General features: G+C 42.6%; 1 protein-coding gene across 1 annotated transcript in view; it reads right to left on the reverse strand.

Moving 5' to 3' along the window:
* Positions 1 to 24,064, reverse strand: part of LOC126184041 (inactive phospholipase C-like protein 2) — a 749,749-nt gene that overhangs the window by 668,855 nt on the left and 56,830 nt on the right. Inside the window, exon 3 of the mRNA XM_049926398.1 lies at positions 15,338 to 15,544. Within this exon, the coding sequence (XP_049782355.1) occupies positions 15,338 to 15,544 (207 nt within the window). The remainder of the gene's footprint in view (positions 1 to 15,337; positions 15,545 to 24,064) is intronic.

A 24,064-nucleotide genomic window follows, 5' to 3' on the forward strand; every position in this document is an offset into this window, starting at 1 on the left:
GCACAGTAAATGGCATAACACCATTGATAAATGTAGAGTATGAACAGAAGTCTGTTGCTTAGGCAGAATATTCAAAATGGCTCTGAGCACTATGGGACTCAACTGCTGTGGTCATCAGTCTCATAGAACTTAGAACTAATTAAACCTAACTAACCTAAGGACATCACACACATCCATGCCCGAGGCAGGATTCGAATCTGCGACCGTAGCAGAATATTCAAAATTTCGGGGTATGTGCGTTGATGAGAAATTGAATTGGAAGAAACACATAGGTGATCTGAAATGGTTAGGTTCAGCTACTTATGCCATTAGGTTATTGCAAATTTTGGTGATAAACATATCACTAAATTAGCCTACTATGCCTATTTTCATTCACTGCTGTTATATTGCATCATATTTTGGGGCAATGCGTCACTAAGAGAGAAAGTATTCATTGCACAAAAGCGTGTAATCAGAATAATAGCTGGAGCCCACCCAAGATCATCTTGCAGACATTTATTTAAGGAACTCGGGATAATCACAGTACCTTCGCAATACATATATTCACTTATGAAATCTGTTATTACTAACCCACCCCAGTTCAAAAATAACAGCGAAGAGCATAGCTACAATACTAGAAGAAAGGATGATCTTCACTACTCTGGATTAAGTCTCACTTTGGCACAGAAAGGGGTGAATTGCTGCCACAAAAATCTTTAGTCATTTGCCAAATAGGATTAAAAATCTGACAGATAGCCAACGAACATTTAAAAACAAATTAAAAGAATTTCTGAATGACAACTCCTTCTACTCAACAGATGAATTTTTAGATATCAAGTAAAAACTGTAAAGAAAAAAATTATTATTTTGTGTAAAGAAAATTTATGTTAAAGTGGCACGTTCCACATCATTACGAAATGTTGTATTCATGATCTAAGGAACAAGTATTACTGTATGTATGTATGTACTTACATGTATGTAGCGAAAACTTGCTGTCAACGTCGTTAGTTTTCTGGCAATGAAAGCGAGAAAGTTGTGATAGTACCGACAGAGAAGTCGACGAATGTGCAAGCCAGGCAAACGTTATGGAGGAAAAAGGTGTTCAAATTTTAGAAGAAGGGACACGAGGGCGATTGGAGCAAGATTCAAGTACCTGCCCCAACGGTAAATTAGTCAGATTCACACAAAAAATATTTCATTGATGACATAGGTACAAGTCATTTTATGAACACTCTAAGGCAATGTCATCTTTGCGAAAACGTCATAGATTTTATCGTTCAGAACTGGTTTTCCAGGGTAGCAAAGAAACGCTCAGCAAAAATGTTCCATCTATTATATTTGTTTTTGAAAGGTTCCAGAATGAACAAGTCATTTTGTGCTGATTTGCAAAAAGAAGCACCCGAGTTAAAGCAGCCAGTGGTTTACTTACGTGAAACTTGGAGTCGTACACACTACAGTACATTATGTGGAGAGCATCGTACCACAACAGGGTCAACCACCTTTTCATTGCTGTGAATGCAGAGTTTCATATCATGTTAACTTCTTCTCTATCACCAAAACAGGAAAACTTGCGACTGTTGTGTAGGAATGGAGAGAAAAATTTAAAAATATGGAGTGGCATTCATTAAGGAGCAACAACCTTTTCCTCTTCATTTCATTGAGAAAAGTGTGCAAGAAAATAATTCCAATCATACACTTAGATCTAGATGCTATTAAACTGGTCGGTAATTTTGAAACGAACAGGATCCGTAGTCGTAATATGTCTAGCATCTCGCTCGCTAACCCGAAAAAATAACGGTGTTTGCTTGTGTTAGTAGTAAATGAGTGGCGTGCCTTACCTAGCCTGATGCTAGCCTTTTCGAGGTAACGCTCTTCCGCGTGTTCATCGTCAATTTCGTTGCTCTTTTATTCAAGCAATTTTTCCGTTGGCGTCACACGACTGAGTGGGCTTTCCAATAAAGGAAAAAATTGAGATGAACATTAGGAATCAAAACAAGGATCTCGGCACTACTAGCCTAAAACGGTAATAACTAAACTGGGCGGTCGGTTTTCTGCTAGGCCTGCGATATTAGCCTTTACTATTAGGAAATTAGGTGACTAGAAAGGCCGTTTATAACACCAAAAAGTCTTTAACGACTACTGGAGGAGAGATACTTTCACAGAAGAGGAAAATTCAGCATAATAAAATCAGTCGGCGTAGATTCGAACCAAGATTCGGCATTATCGTCCGTAACTGAAATAGTAGACGACGAAGCAACAGACACAGTTGTGGAAAGCAGCAACATCACAGGGGGAACTAGTTTTACGGATATTGCCAACAAAGTATCGTGAGCAGCCAAGATGCGATATACTGTAATTATTTCTCACTTCAAACACCGGAGGATACAAAGTAGTAGGACGTTACAGGGCTGCGCCTGGCGTGTACGCTGTTATTGCGCTCCTCCTGGCTTCTTGAGCGTAAACACGACGGTGCCGCCACTCCAGCCAGGTAAGCCAGGCAATTTGTTGGGACAACATGACAGGATCGAGGAAAAACCCTTCACGTTCCAGCAACTGCTATGGTCTATTCGACTATGGATATTTTGCTGTCGTGTGGTTTAAAAAGTACATACATAAAAAACTAAGACGAGCAAATGAATTAAACCGTGAGGATAATAAGTGGTGCCTTAAAACCTACCTCAACGCAACAGTGCTCCAGCTGAGCAGAGACCAGAAAACATACCTTTGTGGGTGTGAGAAAAACTCTGTGGCTCTGGCCGACCGCAAATCCTCCCCATCCAAGTGAGCATTAAGGAGCAACCACAATGCTGATTGTAATCCCAGAAACCAGTCTGGTAAAATATCACAGAACCTTATTTCAGTGATCAAATAGTGCAGAATGGAAGAAGAGATAGACAAGTATCAAGCAATTACATATCAAGCAATTACAAGGAATCACTTGAGTGCGAGGTCGTAAAAGCCCAATGATGTTTACGGCATTGAACGCCCCACATGTTGTCTGCCATGCAACAATATTGGCTGCTAATGGCCAAAAAGGGCGGGGCTGGAAATATCCAGTAGTGAGCACAATATGAGGCTACGGAGCGTAGTTGAACTACTTAGACGAAGAGAAACTCACAACAGTGTTACAGCGCTAGTGCTGTTGGTACAAAGCGGAGCAGTGGCAACGATAAGCAAAGCAAATATTGCATTGTATATACAACATCAGTTGCCCAAGTGCACATTTCGTCACAAAGGAACCCAAGGAATTCCGCAGAGTGAGAAAGTAGTCGCAGATGCAAGGAGAGTCAGTGGAAAGTGTGGTGTCGTATACGCTCGACCGTGCCGACAATGACCACGATACGTGCTTAAGAAGTGGAAGTGATGCTGAAAGAGTTGTCGAGCCATGTAGTTTATCTTCCTTCTCGGACAGGGAGCCACAAATCCCGTCTCCGGTGAAGCGTGATGAAGGACAATAGTTTTCCAAGGAGAGGCTACTAAACATAATTACGTACATGAAAAATCATCCGCACCGTAGTAAGAAAAGACAGTTATGAAGCGACTGATACGGTCGCAGGTTCGAATCCTGCCTCGGGCATGGATGTGTGTGATGTCCTTAGGTTAGTTAGGTTTATGCAGTTATAAGTTCTAGGGGACTGATGACCACAGCTGTTAAGTCCCATAGTGCTCAGAGCCATTTTTGAATAGTTATGAACAGGTTTCGAATAAGTCCGCAGCAGTATAACCGTATATTGCTTAAGAAAAGCTACGGGTATTGAAGGAAGGACAAGGCGCAGCTGTTACATAAAATGCTGTTTGCACGTTTCAATCTATAGGGTGTGCACGACAGTGACCTACTACTTTATGCAATCAAATTGGGCTCGACGAGTATTACAGTGATTTCAAGGAAAAATGTGTATGGCTGCATAACTTCAAACAGTGCTGCAGAGTTGGCAGACCTGAGATAATGAAATTTCAAGTAAAGCGTCAGCTTGACGATGCACAGCAAACTGCAGAATCCGCCCGAATACCTGTAGATGAGATAAACAAACTTATGCCATCGTTCAATAAGGAATTTGTTTCCAACTCCGACCAATCTGGATTTGAAGAGCAAATGCATTTGAAGGCAACCCTGGAAAACAGATGTACCAAGAGAGTTGTATTAAGATCAACTAACATCAATGCCTTAACTCATTTGTATACAATTATGTGGAATCTTAATCTGGATGATAAATTTGCTGGAAAGTTATTTATTGTGCTATGAGAAGTTGGAAGTGCTCTGCCCCTGCGATTCTTTTTTCGTGTGCGTGATCTTGCAAGGGCAGTGGGGAACATTTCGTCATAACAAGCAAGAGTGGCGAAATGGGCGTAGGAGAACTAGATCTATAGTATGAGCACTGTTTTTGGCCAGCGGCTGGTCAAGATAACTTGCTTTTCCTTGATTCCGGGTCTGCATACAAAAATGATACTCATTTACAGCAAACTATCCATGAACACCAGCCGGCCGGAGTGGCCGAGCGGTGTAGGCGCTACAGTCTGGCACTGCGCGACCGCTACGGTCGCAGGTTCAAATCATGTCTCGGGCATGGATGTGTGTGATGTACTTATGTCAGTTAGGTTTAAGTAGTTTAAGTTCTAGGGGACTGATGACCTCAGAAGCTAAGTCCCATAGTGCTCAGAGTCATTTTTGAAACATGAACACCCAAAATTTTTCAACAAGATCACTAAAATAATTTATTCATGCAGATGACCGATTTCGACAATTCTCTGTTGCCATACTCGGATCTATATTTACATCATTACATAATCACCTCCTTCAGCACAGAAGTGGTGCTGTACAGTGTATGTCCATGTTGGTATCGTGAGCTATACTAGAAGTCGGCTTGTAATGACGTAATCATAGCTGAATATGGCAACAGAGAATTGTTGAGTCCGGTCATCTATATGAATGAATGATTTTAGCGTTCAAAATTTTTTCACTGTTCACAATGCTACAGGTTGCCCCCACGCTGACGATGTCAGAAGTGTGCAAACTATTCCTCGGGAAATGTATGTGACATTGCAATTCTAATGGTTCGAATGGCTTTAAGCACTATGGGACTTAACATCTGAGGTCATCAGGCCTCTACACTTAGAACTACTTAAACATAACTATCCTAAGCCCGAGGCAGGATTCGAACCTGCGACCGTAGCAGCAGCGCGGTTCCGGACTGAAGCTCCTAGAACCGCTCGGCCACATTGCAATTCACACCACCTGCAACCATTGGACAAATTCAGCCTCTTGATGTTTGCTCTTTACGTGCCTTAAAGGATAGCCAGTTACATGATCAGCTCCACGACAGACTGTTCCGCCTTCAGTTACATGCCAACACATTTCATCAGTTCTTATTTCCCCGTTACAACAAAATAATTCTACACGCATTCTTTAAGAGTGGATACCTAGCTGATCGTCCTGCGCCGTTTGTAGCTCCAAAGGATTTCGCCTTCGATCCTGATGGTGAGAACTTTTATGATAACTTTGGTTGGTTCAAATGGCTCTGAGCACTATGGGACCTAACTTCTGAGGTCATCAGTCCCCTAGAACTTAGAACTGGTTAAACCTAACCAACCTAAGGACATCACACACATCCATACCCGAGGCAGAATTCGAACCTGCGACCGTAGCGGTCGCGCGGTTCCAGACTGCAGCGCCTAGAACCGCTCGGCCACTCCGGCCGGCGATCACTTTGGTGCGCCACTTTTCATTCGGTGTTCATGTTACAAGCTAATAGTTTGTTTTGAACATTTCTTAATATCGACGATGTCCATTTTGTGAGGCGTAATACATAAGTCCCATAGAAGGTTGAGCTCTGCACCTCCCGGACACTCACTTTCTGTCGCCCTCCTGATACACATAGTGAGCCATCAGCAGCTAATACTTTTCCTGCTATAATTTTTAACACAACACTTTCAAATGAGCCTTACTAAAGCTTGAAATTGCGACCTCGCTATCATGGGTTTCCTTGTTAGATATCACAGATACGACGTAAGAACCTACGGGAATGAACCTTCGGGAAGGCTGAACAGAATAAGAGGAATCTGTGTGCGATGCAATTCGATGATGTATAGGTGAGGTGTATCAGTTTCTGATTACCACAGTTATTTTTTCTCTCTGTTTGCAATCACGCAATAGACTGATCAAACCAACAACATGTTTGTAGGCACTTTAAATTATATGGAAATCATACAGTGACGGGCAACATTCCTCTGTGCCATATGTGGGTCTGTTCTTTCCGATATGTATGACCAAAAAAAGGAGCAAATGCATGTACCAGTATCGAAAGCAGCTCCTCTCGTATTTGTATTATATTTAACGTCCGTTAAATAATGATAATGTAATAAATGTAATGTAATAAATAATGGCGTCGGACAAATAGCACGAAGCAGCTTGTAGCATCAAGGTAAACAGACATAGGTCTCAAAGCTTTTTTCGATTACTTTTGGAAGAAAATTTTAAACGTCACCAATATAGAGCTGACTTGAAATTTAGTATTTTCTTTCAAATGGTCAGTGATGGAATGTAATTGGGTTACTCAGACAATTATTAACAATCCTCTGCTAAGTTGCAGTCCAGTAAATAAGGCTTAGAGACACCGTGATTGATTGAGAAGACTGGGTAGATAGTACACATTCTTCAGTGTGTTTTGTCTGTACATAAGTAGATGGAGTGACATGTCTATAGGCAGAGTAAATTTATGTTGTGGACTCAGATAAAATCCAGTGAATACGGTTATGGAATTACTATACAACACCAAAAACTTTCTGACCGGCAGACAGAGATTCTCTCACCGAACGAGGTGGCGCCGTGGTTAGACGCTGGACTCGCATTCGGGAGGACGACGGTTCAATCCCACGTCCGGCCATCCTCATTTAGGTTTTCCGTGATTTCCCGAAATCGCTCCCAGCAAATGCCGGAATGGTTCCTTTGAAAGGGCACGGCTGACTTCCTTCCCCGTCCTTCCCTAATCCGAAGATAACGATGACCTCGCTGTCTGGTCTCCTTCCCCAACCAACCCAAGAGATTCTCTCCTTGCGCAGTTCACGAAAAGTTGTAGTTGCAGACGAAAAACATGCATGCTTGGCGACTCCTCGGAGTGACAAAGTGTATATCTGATCGCTGCGATAGTGAACCTTAAAATGAGGGTGCTGCCATCTGCCGGATTTGGAACTTAATTAGTATATTCATCGACAGTCATTCGGTAGGAAAGACGGAAAAAACACTAGAACTGTCAAGCCGTAACTGAACGTGAATTTTCGTAGATTAGAGATTAGATTAGATTAGTACTTGTTCCATAGATCATGAATACGACACTTCGTAATGATGTGGAACGTGTCAGGTTAATAAAAGGTGTCTATACAAGATATTAGATTAAACAAAATATTACATGACAATTTTTTTGTAGGGATTGGGGAAATTACCCAGTTACTACATCCAAAAATTCATCTAATGAGTAGAAAGAGTTGCCATTAAGAAATTATTTTAATTTCCTTTTAAATGCTATATGGCTCTCTGTCAAACTTTTGATGCTATTAGGTAAGTGACCAAAGACTTTAGCGGCAGCATAATTTACCCCCTTCTGAGCCAAAGTTAGATTTAACCTTGAGTAGTGAAGATCATCCTTTCTCCTAGTGTTGTAGTCATGTACACTGCTATTACTTTTGAATTCGTTCGAACTGTTAATAACAAATTTCATAAGTGAATATATATATTGTGAGGCTACAGTGAAGATCCCTAGCTCTTTAAATAAGTGTCTGCAGGATGATCTTGGATGAGCTCCATCAATTATTCTGATTACACGCTTTTGTGCAATGAACTCTCTTTTACTCAATGATGAGTTACCCCAGAATATGATGCCATACGAAAGCAGAGAATGAAAATAGGCATGGTAAGCTAATTTACTGAGATGTATATCGCCAAAATTTGCAATGACCCTAATAGCATAAGTAGCTGAACTCAAACGTCTCAGCAGATCCTCAGTGAGTTTTTTCCAGTTCAACCCCTCATCAATGCATACACCTAGAAATTTAGAATATTGTACCTTAGCTACCGATTTCTGATCGAAGTCTATATTTATTAATGGTGTCATGCCATTTACTGTGTGGAACTGTATATACTGTGTTTTGTCAAAGTTTAATGAGAGCCCATTTGCAGAGAACCACTTAATGATTTTCTGAAAAACATCGTTTACAATTTCACCAGTCACATACCGCTGCAGATGCATGCAAACTTTCAAGATGGACGCAAATACGTGCGTACGGTCTGTTTTAAATACGAAGGGATTGGGGGGGGGGGGGGAGGGGGAAGGAGTGGCTAGAGCAAAATTTTTAATCGTGATAAGTGTGGTAGTATCTCACAAAGGCTTGACCGATAAGTTGAACAGAGGAGCGTGCCTTCTGGAGGACGAGCGGACAGTTAAGTGGTCGGTAGGCTACCGGTGACAAGGTGACCAGTCCTATGCAGGCAGTTCGGGTGAATACAAAGTGGGTTTGCAAGCCGTTGCTTGCTTTAATCATAAGTATCTGACTGAGTGATGATAAACGTTATCTTCTCGATAACCTTCAAATCGTGAGCTACACAGCTAAATTTTATACATGAATTAGTGAATTTACTCATGACACTTTTATTCCCTGTGCCTGTGGTCACCCTCAAAACTCAGATTTATAATCGAATTAATTAATTTAATAAGATTGAATCTGAATTTGCTACTGTACCCATGTACCACCACAATAAAAAAAAGAGTGAAGAGCTGGGGGTATATGAATGAGAACAGTGGCGTATTAAAGTTTACAAAATAATGACATGTTTTATTAATCCTTTTGTAACTACAATTAGCTGGTCAGTCTTACACGAAAGAGACAAACACAAATCGGAAAAGGTTGGTTGGTTGGTTGGTTTTGGGGAAGGAGATCAGACAGCGTGGTCATCGGTCTCATCGGATTCGGGAAGGATTGGGAAGGAAGTCGGTCGTGCCCTTTCAGAGGAACCATCCCGGCATTTGCCTGAAGTGATTTAGGGAAATCACGGAAAACCTAAATCAGGATGGCCGGACGCGGGATTGAACCGTCGTCCTCCCGAATGCGAGTCCAGTGTATCGGAAAAGGAATGGTGTTGATTGGCACAGCATACAATGGGGTGGAAGCTATGAAACTTGTCCTCTGATTTACTTCCTTTTACAAGGCAATCTGACTTCGTTTACATGAATCCCGTGTGAGGCCCATTTCAAATGGAATCAACTACCACCAAGTATGCAAAAACTAGAGACAGGGAGCTGTGAAATATTATTTAACAACCCTACGCTAGTGCAGCAGTATTTTACCCTTTCACCTCCATACAGGCGACAGCAGAAAACGGTGCGCTGTGAGATGGAGCGGTGTGATGCGGCAGCTGTAACGTTCTGACACGTCCACGAAAATTTGCATACTACGCACTCTGGTGTGATTATCACAATACGGAAAATTTCCGTATCAGAGGCCTCAAATCTCAGCAGATTTCGGTGTGAGGTGCACCCATTCGCTGGTCTGGCCAAATCAGTTTGACACACACGGGCACGATTGTGTGTGCTGTAATCGTCAAACGTCTGATGGCTGACTCAGGACGAGTAAGTTCACCCTCGTAACACATGATATGTTCGAGATGACGTGCAGTTCAGCTGTCAGCAGAGTTGAAAATTGCCACTGGCTCTTGGTCCACCACAAGATACGGACCACAAGACTCACCCACTTGTGAAAGACCTGAAATTCTCCAGCAGTGGAGGACCAGAAGAAGGGAAAAAAACACAACCACTTTCCACCAAGACTCGGTACAGGAGCCGAATTAGCAAAAACGAAACCACCCTCCACATAGCAGAAACCAATCTAACTATCCTCTACTCATTGAATCTTCCCTCTTGACGGTTCTGTTGGCCTGATAGCCAATCCAGACAAAACACTAGAATTCCCATGCCCATGGTGGGGAAGCAAGCCTCCAGTCTGCATTTCTTGAAAGGAGATAATGAGTAACTCTGAATCTCCCTTGTCTGAAAGAAGAAGATTTTAGACTAGGAAGGCGTCGTTCTCACGTTAAGGATGGCCAAATTTTTGCAAAAAACATTTACCTACATGGGACCACAGTTCCTCATTTAAAGAGAGATCTAGTCTTTCCGGGCTGACCATTTCCAATTTCTGAAAGAAACAGTTAAACTTCCCAAACAGTCGACAGTCGTGCCCGTGAAAGAAGTGTATTTTCTGCTCGACTTTCTGGCGTCGATGGGGAGGGAGGGGGGCTGTTACAGTCGTGCCTCCACTACACCAGCTAGTCTGTCCGTATCATCCCAGTTTCTAACATGACAATGCACCGAGTTTTATGACCTTCCCACCAGTTGCACAACAGCTCAGTTTATAGCAGTCTCTCTTAAATGGCTTCCTGCATCAACTTTCTGCTAACTAGCTGCCTTCGCGGTGGAATGCCGCCTGGCCCAGATTTTGGGATCTGGTACCCTTCTGTCCGACACTAAGTAGCAGGAGGAGATGGCTTCAGCCAGAAGTCCCTCTGCAGGTACAAAACACTGAGCGCTGCTTCCCAGAGTCAATCAGGCAGCCTGCTCCCTGCACTCAGCATTTGTTGTTGTTGTGGTCTTCAGTCCTGTGACTGGTTTGATGCAGCTCTCCATGCTACTCTATCCTGTGCAAGCTTCTTCATCTCCCAGTACCTACTGCAACCTACATCCTTTTGAATCTGCTTAGTGTATTCATCTCTTGGTCTCCCCCTACGATTTTTACCCTCCACGCTGCCCTCCAATACTAAATTGGTGATCCCTTGATGCCTCAGAACATGTCCTACCAACCGATCCCTTCTTCTAGTCAAGTTGTGCCACAAACTTCTCTTCTCCCCAATCCTACTCAATACTTCCTCATTAGTTATGTGATCTACCCATCTAATCTTCAGCATTCTTCTGTAGCACCACATTTCAAAAGCTTCTATTCTCTTCTTGTCCAAACTATTTACCGTCCATGTTTCACTTCCATACATGGCTACACTCCATACAAACACTTTCAGAAATGACTTCCTGACACTTAAATCTATACTCGATGTTGACAAATTTCTCTTCTTCAGAAACGCTTTCCTTGCCATTGCCAGTCTACATTTTATATCCTCGCTACTTCGACCATCATCAGATGACTCAGCATTTATGGCCCCAAATTCATCTCTCTCCCTGTCCTCCGTCGCCTCCACTACAGCCCCTTGGGTACAAGTTCTCTACAGGTTACACATGCAGTTACATCATTCTGCCCACAATTCCCTCATGCATAAAGTCATAAACCACACATACCAAATGTAGTACTGGGGAACACCGAGATCATGACCTAAAATATGAACATTAATCTGACTGAAAATGTTGTTAAAGTGAGAGAGTGGTGTGCCACTCCCCGTTTTCTGCAGTGCGATAGGTATCACTGTGTGGAGTATGGAAATTTATTGTTTTGCATGTTTTTAAGGGAGCACTGCACTGTGCAGTATTTGTGTTACAGACTGTCTAATTATTTGCATACTGTCCTGGCAGTTCGCCCACGGCAATAATAAAACGCAAAGCAGTGGTGGCAGTTGTGAACTGTACTGACGGTTAGATACAGTAGGCGGCCGCGGAAACATAATGCTCCACTGGTCTAGTGCAGGCATCACGAGTGGAACACAAACCGAGCGAGGTGGCGCAGTGGTTAGCACACTGGACTCGCATTCGGGAGGACGACGGTTCAATCCCGTCTCCGGCCATCCTGATTTAGGTTTTCCGTGATTTCCCTAAATCGTTTCAGGCAAATGCCGGGATGGTTCCTTTGAAAGGGCACGGCTCCGTCTCTAATGACCTCGTTGTCGACGGGACGTTAAACACTAGCCACCACCACCACCACCATGAGTGGAACATATATCTCTCTCTGTAGAAGCGTCCCAGTCGTAATTTTTACAAATCCAGTGTATCCATATAGTGTTATAGGAGCTGATAGTTACGTCACACATTAAAAGTGCAGGTGTTAAGTTCGTTTTAAGCGAAATGTAGGCATACTGTGTGTTTCTCGGTGTGGTGTGTCTTACTGGAAAAAAAGGACGTGGCTTTTTGCGGAGAAAACCGACAAAATTTCAACCAATCGCCTAAAAAATGTAAATAGTGCCATATACTGGTGTGCTCGCAGGGTATGAACTACGATAATAGTTGTTATACATTTAAAGTTCCTCATTTAAGTTTGTCTTCTTGTAAAAGTAGGTATTTTGTAATACTGGGAGGGTAAAATCGATAAAAATTTAACGAATCGCCTGAAACTGTAAACAACGTTGGTGGGGACAGTTATTACATCCATTTAAAGCTACGTATATTACGCGTGTTTATTAAAAATCGATAAGTAATATGTGTTGTCTTAAAAATTCGAGATAGTCATGAAACCCTTATAACATGTATATTGTGAAAAAGTGCAAGAGAATTATATAATAGCAATAAAATGTGCATCTTCTTTTAAAAATCGCCTAGAGATGTGTTCCGTCAGCCGATCCCTTCTTTTAGTCAGCTTGTGCCGTAATTTTCTTTTCAGAATTCGATTTAATACCTTTTCATTAGTTATTCGATCTACCCACCTCTTCAGAAATCTTGTTTAGCATTACAGTTTAACAGCTTCTATTCTCTTCTTCTCTTACCAGTTTATCATCCACGTTGCAACTCCATAAACTCCATACAAGGCTACACTACGCGCAAATACCTTCAGAGAGGACTTCCGATGAAATTACCGAATGAAAGAAGCAAACTATGTTATCTTTCTGATATATATATATATATATATATATATATATATATATATATAGGGTGAGTCACCTAACGTTTCCGCTGTATATATTTCGTAAACCACATCAAATACTGACGAACCGATTCCACAGACCGAACGTGAGGAGAGGGGCTAGTGTAATTGTTTAATACAAACCATACAAAAATGCACGGAAGTACGTTTTTTAACACAAACCTACGTTTTTTTATATGGAACCCCGTTAGTTTTGTTAGCACATCTGAACATATAAACAAATACGTAATCAGTGCCGTTTGTTGCATTGTAAAATGTTAATTACATTCGGAGATATTGTAAACTAAAGTTGTCGCTTGAAACCTCCGACGTTCAGTTGCGTGTTGTAACAAACACGGGCCACGGTCGGCGAGCAGCATCTGCAGGGACATGTTTACGATGACGATCGTGTTTACGAGTGTGGCTGTAGTGCAATGTTGTGGTTTGGTCTAGCTGTCGCAGTGCCCGCATGTAGCGCTTGCTGCTATTGTTATTCTGCATTCGTCTCCGCACGCAGACCAACTGTAGTACACCGTGTTACCAGACGTTTGTGACAGTGTAATGTTGTAGGAACTGTAATCATGGTGTATTCGACCTCTGAAAAGGCGGAGATGATACTCATCTATGGCGAGTGTCGACGATATGCAGCTGAAGCCTGCAGGGTGTATGAAGAACGGTACCCGGACAGAGAGCATCCAACGTGCCGCACATTGCAAAACATCTTCCGCCAACTGTATGCAATAGGTATGGTCGTAACACGCAAACGGGTCCGTAAAAGGCGCGTCACAGGAGAAGCGGATGCAGTTGGTGTGTTAGCTGCTGTTGCCATGAACCCACACATGAGTACACGGGACATTGCGAGAGCCGCTGGTCTGAGTTGAAGTAGTGTCATGCGCATACTGCATCGTCACCGCTTTCACCCGTTTCATGTGTCGCTACATCAGCAATTACATGGTGATGACTTTAATCATCGAGTGCAATTCTGTCAATGGGCATTAACAGAGAATGCGTTGCAGTTCTACCTGTTTACCGATGAAGCGGGTTTCACAAACCACGGGGCAGTGAATCTACGGAACATGCATTACTGGTCCGTGGACAATCCTAGCGACAGCGACCGTGGACTGTAAATGTATGGTGCGGAATCATTGACGACCACCTCATTGGTCCTCACTTCACTGCAGGGGCCCAAACAGCTGCAACATACATCGCGTTTTTACAGAATGATCTGCCAACGTTGCTCGAAAATGTCCCACTGGAAACTCGTCGACGTATGTGGTATCAGCATGATGGTGCACCTGCACACTAGGCTAACCATTGACAGGATGTTCGACGGGCGTTTCATAGGACGTGGAGGACGCATAAATTGGCCAGCCCGTTCTCCTGATCTTACACCTCTGGACTTCTTTCTGTGGGGTACGTTAAAGGAGAATGTGTACCGTGATGTGCCTACAACCCCAGAGGATATGAAACAACGTATTGTGGCAGCCTGCGGCGACATTACACCAGATGTACTGCGGCGTGTACGACATTCATTACGCCAGAGATTGCAATTGTGTGGAGCAAATGATGGGCACCACATTGAACATCTATTGGCCTGACATGTCGGTACACACTCTATTCCACTCCGTAATCGAAAACGGAAACCACGTGTGTACGTGTACCTCACCCCTCATGGTAATGTACATGTGCGTCAGTGAAAAAGACCAATAAAAAGGTGTTAGCATGTGGACGTAATGTGCTGTTCCAGTCTCTTCTGTACCTAATGTCCATCACCGTTCCCTTTGGATCCCTACGTAATTCGGTGCTCTCCGATACACACGATCGAACAGCGGAGGAGTTGTACTCAAGCGTCAACTTTAGGTTACTATATCTCCGGATGTAATTAACATTTTACAGTGCAACAAACGGCTCTGATTACGTATTTGTTTATATGTTCAGATGTGCTAACAAAACTAACGGGGTTCCATTTTTAAAAAAACGTACGTTTGTGCTAAAAAACATACTTCGGTGCATTTTTTTTATGGTTTGTATTAACCAATTACACTAGCCCCTCTCCTCACGTTCGGTCTGTGGAATCGATTCGTCAGTATTTGATGTGGTTTACGAAATATATCCAGCGGTAATGTTAGGTGACTCACCCTGTATATATATAAGGCATGCAAAATCATGTAGTGGGAGTGTAGCTGAACTGAGTTGTTTGATAAGCTCCGAAATGTGTGTGTGTGTGTGTGTGTGTGTGTGGTGTGTGTGTGTGTGTGTGTGTGTGTGTGTGTGTTTGAATTTAAATTCTCATCAGTATGTACACCAAATAAGTTGTAAGATTCTGCCTTCTTTACAAACTCCCGCTCATACTTCAACTTTATCATTGGTGTTGTGCCATTCGGGGCCCAGAATGGAATGTGCTGCGTTTTTATTAATTAAGAGAGAGAATATTTGCAGGAATCAAGCGATAAGTGCTGTTAAACATATGCTTCACCATTCATTCTGTTACTCTATTAATATTTATATAGAAGACTGAATGAGAAGGAAATTGAGTACTGACCTTTTTGCAGTCCCATTAAGGCGGTGAGTCCCACCACCCAGATGTTTGCTTCCACTGCCGAGGAAGCTAGGAAGTCTAGAGACTCGAAGTTGTCACCGTACATAATGGAAAAGGCGCAGTCTTCAGTGAATGGGTCGTGTAAGGTCCTGTCAAGCTGAACATCAGTGGAGCGGCCGTGACGTATTTCTCGAATACTGTCTACGTCCACTGCAAATAAGAAACATAATGTCAACATCGGGAACTGCTCCAGGATACTTGTATAACCATTTGAACAATTCAAACACGGAATCTGTACAAATAATAGTCTAGAGTCGAGCATCAGAGGATACTTTTAAGTTTAATCGGCAACAACGTCGCGTTAGAAATATTGTTGGTGGTAAATGCTTGTAAAATTGGTCTACGCAGAAATGTGGTAAAAAATTGAGGAAATATTCTCTCATTTCTTCAGGTATTTTCAATACACTAACATTTATGAGTTACGTGTGTATGTAGGACGAAGTAATGAATCGAACTGCTGAATTATTTGTCAGTTGCCACAGTCGTTTATCTTTTTCCGAATTTTGGAAATAGCTTGTCCTAAACGAAACTGAGCTACGGAAGAGTATTTTAAATATAAAGAGGAGATTGTATTACGCAGGGGGATTAATCTGTGGTGTTAGACCTCTGTCTTCCGCAAGTGGCGTACAGACACCTTTTGCGAATTTTTGGAAAGAGGTTTAACTGAGAATGAAAGGAATTTATATATGTGTTTTATAGATATAGAACTGCACCTTTGGGTAACTACAATGAGGAAAAAGAGTTGACTGAAAAACAGGCAACTTATAAACCCATTTAAATCAAAAACCGTAAGTTAGAGTGAGACAGTCTGAATTAGGAAAACGAGTAAGGCAAAGCCAGAGTCCTTCTCTTACTCTTAGTTATCTGAACTTAGTGAGCATGACTGAGCAATGCTCATCAGATGAAAAAGGAGTAAAAACTATAGAAATAAGTGTATGATGTTTGAGGTTAGTAGGCGAAATGTTCCTTCCAACAATGGATAAAAGTGTTGTGGGATACAGCGAATGTCATTGAAACTAATGGAAAGATATAGGACCTAAAATCAATACATAGATAACAAATTCAATGCAATTAGGCAGAGGAGAAAGATAATGCTGAATTGATAATTACTGAAACGTGTACACAGCTTAAATACCTAGGAAGCAGAATAAAATGCGACAGGTAGTAGAGTGGCAGTGGTGAAAGAGGCATGTTGTAAGAGTGTGTTTCTTGAGCAATATTGACACAGGTTTGTGGAAGAGACTGATAAAGTGTCTGTGAGGACTGTCCTCCTCTAGGTGCCTGTTTACACATTGCTTTTAGTGCACAACATCGGCCCATGAGAATTCGCAGACTGCCTAAACACGCTAGTAAAGGAACAAGGCCGTTTCTGGGAAAAATAATTGATTCAAAATGGCTGACAGGTTTTCCCCACCCCCCTACGATGTTACATCCACTTTCACCTCTGAAAATGGTGGGAAATTTAGCTGGGAAAGGGTCGATTGGGCTACCTCCCTTCCCCCCTTCCTCCTGTCCCCAGCTCCCACACTTCCTATGATGTCACCCTCAAAATGGCAGGAAAAGGTCAATTGGGTTAACCTAACTCTTGTAAATCGTAGGAAACGGTAATTCTGTGCTGGAGAGGAAGGCAGGATATTTTATTTACTTATTTATAGCTCAAATTGGCTACCTCCAGTAACCCAGTAACCTAACTCAGAGTTGTGTACGTTAGCCTCGACATGCAGGGACCAGCTGAGCTAGTTCACACTACATCCACCAAATGGCGCTGTTAGCCTCTCCCCTCCTCCTCCACACCCTACCACACTACTCGCCCCACTTCCCCCACTCCTCCACTTGCGCAGCAGCTTCAGTCTGTGCTGAGCTCTTTGCTAGGATGACATAAGTCTTTGTGATGTGTTCAATGGAAGCGATGCTTTTGATGTCAGTCAAGGAGGAGTTTACTGGCTGTATCACCTGTAATCATGCAGCTTAAGACTGTGTCCATAGCTCCCTGCATGTGGGTTGGAAGGTGAAGATAATAGTGCAGCATAAGAAGAAGATGAATAGGATGTATGCGCAGACACGATAAATTAGAACAATTACATATCTAAAACTTCATGTCATATTTCAAAACCCAAAACTGGTCGTGAAAAAAAAAACAGTAGATTGGAAGTCTAAAAGGCTCCCTTAGAATTTGAAGCACTGTCCTGCAGACGTGAAAAATGGCTAGAATTTTCGGTGAACTTTCGATATCCTATAACTGCTTGTCTGGAAAAGATCTAAGACCACAGTTGTGGGTGGAGGACAGCATCTCACCTGTCTAAACCGGAGGAGGCTGGTCCACCTGGACTTGTCTCTGAGCAATTGAACAAAGAAGACATCACGTGACTCTCTGACGTCACAGAATTTCCATAGGTGCCCCTATCTTGTTCGAACCTGTCTTTCGAGACTCCTATGACGCCCCACAAAGGATATCTTTTGACACTCTGTCGTCATGGATCTTCCTGTTAATGGATGGAACGTGATTGGTTGTTACTGAATATATCTGCTAAGAAGCTGCTGCTGGGGTTGAAGCACTGTGCACCACTTTATACACATGGACAAATTACTAGCATTTCAGTGGAGAAATATTTTTGTACAGATAGAAGAAAAATATATAGGGGTCATAGTGCACTAACAGTTAAATCCTGGAAAAGTTGTCTACAGATCATGACATACAGAAAGTATTGCCAAACACACTTAGTCAGTTACACTATTCTGTTACTGTGGAGGAAAGCTTGAATTTTTCGGCGTGAAACCGATCTCTAACCAGGCTATACCACCACAAACGGTTGTACCACTATGCTACATCGCTGTAGCACCACAATTCATATTCTGAAGCGTAAAAAGTGATCACTTCTGTATCCTGCATGTAGCTATCGACCGTAGGCCCTCCTACATACGCCGCCAAGATATAAAGAACGCCAAAACAAAAGCACATGCGCCGTATATAGTCGTAGTGCTAGACGAGGTCAGTCAATAATCCACTGCGGCCAGCGGTCAGTAGGCAACTGCCCCCTACACCCGCTGGATTGATGCGTGTTCGAGGCGCCCTCTGTGGTCAGTGGCCGCTCTCTGTACTGGTTAGAAAGGCTGGGCTGGTTCCTCTATGACGAAAGCGTCCACTGAAAGTACTGATTCCGGCCAGGTCTGCTTGCGGCTGTGGTTTCTGCAAGAGTTGCGACCATCTCCAGATTCTGGAATTACACGAATATTTACTTTCTGAGCTCTGCCGATCTGAAATGGTTTGTCAATCGCGAATTAATTTACCAATCTCGAAACCGTTATCAGGTGAAATATTCGATTTTACACACCAAAGATGATGATATTTGCGACACTCTTATGCTGAAATCATCGGGTAGCTTATGAAAATTTCCAGGATTTCATGTATTTTTACATAGTTTGGTGGAATCTCATACCATTTACGCGACTGTTCTCGATATCAACCGCATAGCCGTATGCTACCGATCGTTTGTGCAGTATAATTCTGAAGATGAAGAGTGGAAATTATATCTTTGGAGAGCCAAAACGTTTTGGTGGGATGTGCTGTAAACCTTTGAGTAACTACGAGTAGTAACATATTTCATTTGTGAAGATTTTTACGTCAGAACTCGGAAATAGAGGAAACTGGTAGTTCTACTTGTACTTTTTTTTAACGAATATGATATAACAGATTCCATATCATCCTTTTACTTTACAAAATAAACTAAGGTTTTAATACTCAAAATCACATGTGTTCTCATGCATAGAGAACCAGCAAATGTGTCTTCCACCGGTGTTTCACCATCTCGATGCAAATGACACATCAAAATCGATGTTCCCTCAACCAAATAAAGACGGGAAACGTGTACTGTGCCTCACAGACGTACAAGCGGCTTCTAGAACTCTCGGACCTATTGAATGACGAGTGAGAGACTTGTAATGGCTCACCTCAGCGACAAAGAAGTGTGGCGTCACCCATCACACCACCTCACAGTCGAATGAGAGGCTCCGTTTCCTGTTTCCAGTCTGCAGATATTAGTAACACATGGACACAAGACTTACCAACAAGACGCTTCCTGCAGACGTTAAACGTATTTTTTTAGAAAGACTGTCCCCCCCCCCCATCAGCAACAATAGCGAACTCCATGACTATTCGCTACAGATGAAGAACAGAACGGTCAACAACGGTGTGCTTTCAAATGTTCTGGATGTGCCGGCACTGTCTGGGAGTGGTCCTCGGCTAAATAAAATCAGGCTCATGTCGGTAAAACATTAGGCTGCTGAAAGACATTCTTTGATGCTTCTCACTGCGATACCTCTATTCCTCCGTCATACCTTTACCTGCTCGAAACTTTTAGCACTGAAATGTGGTCTCATATGCATATTTCCATTTGTCAGGTTTAGTTTTACATGTCACACGAGTGTTATTTCATGTTAAGGTTTTCCAGAACAGTTTCTGTGCATCCCTTCATCTAGTGTGTTAGACGGGTCAAAGGTACTCTTTGACGCTTATCACTACTGATACCTTCACACTTATACCCACTAGGAACTTTCATGGTCTGTCATTCAATGGATTTAGTATTGCACGAGAGGTGTTCACGATACCGTTCTCGAAAAACGCTGTATAATTTAGTCCACATGAATTTGACAACGGAGTTCGCTCAAATATCCTCCCTACTCCCTAAACACCCGCACAGATCATGCGCAAAGACTGCACAGTGAAGACATGCGGCGCTGCCCGGAGCGAGACCTTGGCGGCAGCTGACGTGGGTAGCCTAAACTGCCGGTGAGAACGCATGCAGAGCACTATTATGATTCCACAAGATAGACGTCTCCATTCTGCAAGATCTAAACACATATATGCACTCAGCCTCACGCGTACAGATGGACGAGAGTTAACAGAAGTTGTCACCGGTCTTGAACAATAGTAGTTCCTATCGTATTTTTTAAACGAATACCGATGTCAATAATAAAACAGATTCCAGACCATCCTTGTACTTCCCAAAGTCAGCTAAGGTTCTTAATATCCATAATCTGGTGTGTTTCACATACCTAGAGAATCAGAAAATATGTCTTCCACCGGTGTTTCACCATCTAGATGCAAACAACACATTATAATCATGTACTCTCAACCAAATAAAGATGGGAAATGTGTAGAATGGCAGTATACCTCACAGTCTAACAAGAGGTTTCTGGAACTTGGTTCAAATGGCTATGAGCACTATGGGACTCAACATCTATGGTTATCAGTCCCCTAGAACTTAGAACTACTTAAACCTAACTAACCTAAGGACATCACACAACACCCAGTCATCACGAGGCAGAGAAAATCCCTAACCCCGCCGGGAATCGAACCCGGGAACCCGGGCGCGGGAAGCGAGAACGCTACCGCACGACCACGAGCTGCGGACAAGTGTTTCTGGAACTCCCGGACCTACCAGATGAAGAGAGAGAGAGTGTGTCTTGTAACAACTTGCATCACTACAACACCAACAAAGATATATGACGTCATTGATCACACCATCCCACAGTCAAACAAGAGGCTTCCCTTTCCAGTCTGCAGATATCAGTCATAGACGGACAAAATATTTAAGAACAGGACACGTTTAGAGTATCTCGGAAAGAATGGCTACCCTGGAACAATAACGAATTCCGTGCCTTTTTGCTATTAATGAAGAACAGAACGATCAACAGCGGTGTGCTTTCAAGCATTCTGGACGTGCCAGCACATTCTGGAAGTTGTCGTCGACTACGTAAAATCAGGCTAATGTAGGAAACACATCAGGCAGGTCAAAGCTATAGAAATAATATACAATCCATGACATGGTGTTATACATGGTTTCCACGATGCTTTAGTCATGTGAAAACATGTGTTTTGTTAGTCGCTACGAATACGAGGTGGAATATATATTTGGGAATGGTTGGTGAGATGTACAGGTATTAGCTATTATTCACAAACAGGCAAGTTTAGGTTTGTCAGAAAGCATTTCCCCTCAGTCCTCGGGAATGTGTTTCAATCCAGAATTCTTTTGGTTTGTGAGATATTCTAGAAGAAATTATTACGTCTCCCTCTCTGCTGCATGTGCTGAGAAAGGTTTGAGCATTAAAAGGAGAATTCTGTGGAAATAGCTGTATTATTGGAAGCTTGACTTGATAGTTTTGACGCTGCTGCTACGGTCGCAGGTTCGAATCCTGCCATGAGCAAGGATGTGTGTGATGTCCTTAGGTTAGTTAGGTTTAAGTAGTTCTAAGTCTAGGGGACTGATGACGTCAGATGTTAAGTCCCATAGTGCTTAGAGCCATTTGAACCATCTGATAGTTTTGACAAAGGGAGGTTAGAGTACTAAATCCTATGATCGACAGACCATAAAAGATTCCAGCAGGTATAGGTACCAAGGTACCAGCACTGGTAAGGGTCAAAGAATGGCTTTGACCTACCGGATGTGTTTCCTACATGTGCCTGATTTTACTTAGTCGAAGACCACTTCCGCGTTGTTGATAGTTCAGTTCTTCGTTAATGGCAAACGTCATGGAGCTTGTTATTGTTCCAGCGTAGCCAGTTTTTCCGAGATACACTAAACGTGTCCTGTTCTTAAATCTTTTGACCATCTATGGGTGATATCTGCAGACTGGAAAGCGAAGCTTCTAATATGACTGTGGGATGGTGTGATTAATGACGTCATACATCTTTGTTGGTGCTGTAGTGAGGCAAGTTGTTACAAGACACTCTCTCTCTTCGTCTGGTAGGTCTGAGGGTTCCAGAAACCTCTTGTTAGACTGTGAGGTATACTGACATTCTACACATTTTCCATCTTTATTTGGTTGAGAGAACATCGATTATGATGTGTTGCTTGCATCTAGATGGTGAAACACCGGTGGAAGATACATTTGTTGATTCTCTAGGTATGAGAAAGACACCAGATTATGGTTATTAAAACTTTAGCTGACTTTGGAAAGTACAAAGATGGTCTGGAATCTGTTATATCATTGACATCTGTATTCGTTAAAAAAATACGAGTGGAACTACCAGTTTCTTCTATTTACGAGTTCTTACACAAAAAACTTCGCAGACGCGATAAGTTTCTAGTTGCTGCGATTACATATGGTAAATATGATTCTGTTTTTGCGATTTGTTTGACTTCGTGGTATTCATAGACGTGCCTCTCGGTTGATAGGTACAAGCAGGATGCAGAGTTGATGATTTTGTACGGTGCAGGATACGAATTGTGTTTACTATAGCGACATAGCGATATGGCATGGTGGTACAATCGCTTGTGGTGATAAAGCCGCGTTGGAGATAGGTTTCACGCCGAAAAATTCAAGCATTCGTAGCAAAGTAATGTAACTTACTAAGTGTATTTTGTAATAATTTGCATATTTCATGATTTCTAGACCACTTTTGCAGGGTTTAACTGTCAGTGCAATGTCACTGCTGGATTTCTTTTGTCTGTACAAAAATAGTTTTCCGCTGAAATTCTCGTTATTTTTCCGTCTTTAGAAAGTGGCGGACTGTGCTCCCACACCAGCAGCAGCATTTTGGTGGGTAAATTCAGTAAGAGCCAATCATGATTCACAGGAATTTCCATGACGTCAGAGAGTCACGTGATGTTTTCTTTGTTTGAAGCTTCAGAGAATAGTGCAGGCAGACCACCCTCCTCTCTTTCAGACAGGTAGGATTCTGTCCTCTACCCGCCATTGTGGCTTCAGAGCATTTCCAGACCATCATTTGTAGGACAACAAAAATTCACCGAAAATTCTAGACATTTTTCTCATCTGTAGGACATTGCTTCGAATTCTAGTAGAAGTTTTAAGCATCCGTTGTGTGTCTGTGTTTTTTCATGATCTATTGTGGGTTTTGTAATATGTCATGAAGTTTGAAATCTCTAATTGTTCCGATTTTCTGTCTGTGCTTACACTCTATTGTTCTCCTTTTTACAGTCCGCCACTATCTTCGCCTTCCAACCTATATGCAGGGGTCTATGGATACAGGTCTCAGCTGTACGATTACAGGTGACATAGCTGTTAAACTTCTACTTGTCTGACACCAGCAATATCCCTTACATTGAAAATATCCCAGAGACTTTTGTCCAAGAGCTCAGCACAAACTGAAGCTTCTGCACAAGAGGAGGAGTGGAGGAAGTTGGGCGAGTAGTAGGGGAGAGAGTTGGAGATGGGGAGGGGTGGAGAAGTGGGGGGGAGGTCAACAGCGCCATCTGGTGGATGTAGTGCAACCTAACTAAATCGGTTCCTGCACGTCAAGGCGAATATACACATCTCCGAGTTACCTTACTGGAGGTAGTCCAATTGAGCTATAAAAAAGTAAATAAAAATTCTGCCTTCCTCTCCAGCACAGAATTACCGTTTCCTCCCATTTCCACGAGTTATGTTAACCCAATTTACCTTTTCCTGCCATTTACTGGGCTGATGTCATAGGAGGTGTGGGAGGGGGGTTAGGGTGGAGGGGATGGGGAGGTTAGGTTGGTGGAGGTAGCCCAGTTGAACTCCTACCCTCAAAATTTCCCGCCAGTTTCCGGGGGTCGAGGGTGTGACGTTATAGGTGGGTGAGGAAAACCCAGTCGCCGTTTTGTATTAATCATTTGTCACAGTAACGGCTTTGTAACATTACTCACGCTGAATGTTGTACTGTACCGCAGCAAAGTCTACCGTATA

Source organism: Schistocerca cancellata, chromosome 4, assembly GCF_023864275.1.
Source record: "Schistocerca cancellata isolate TAMUIC-IGC-003103 chromosome 4, iqSchCanc2.1, whole genome shotgun sequence".
Taxonomy (NCBI): Eukaryota; Metazoa; Arthropoda; class Insecta; order Orthoptera; family Acrididae; genus Schistocerca; species Schistocerca cancellata.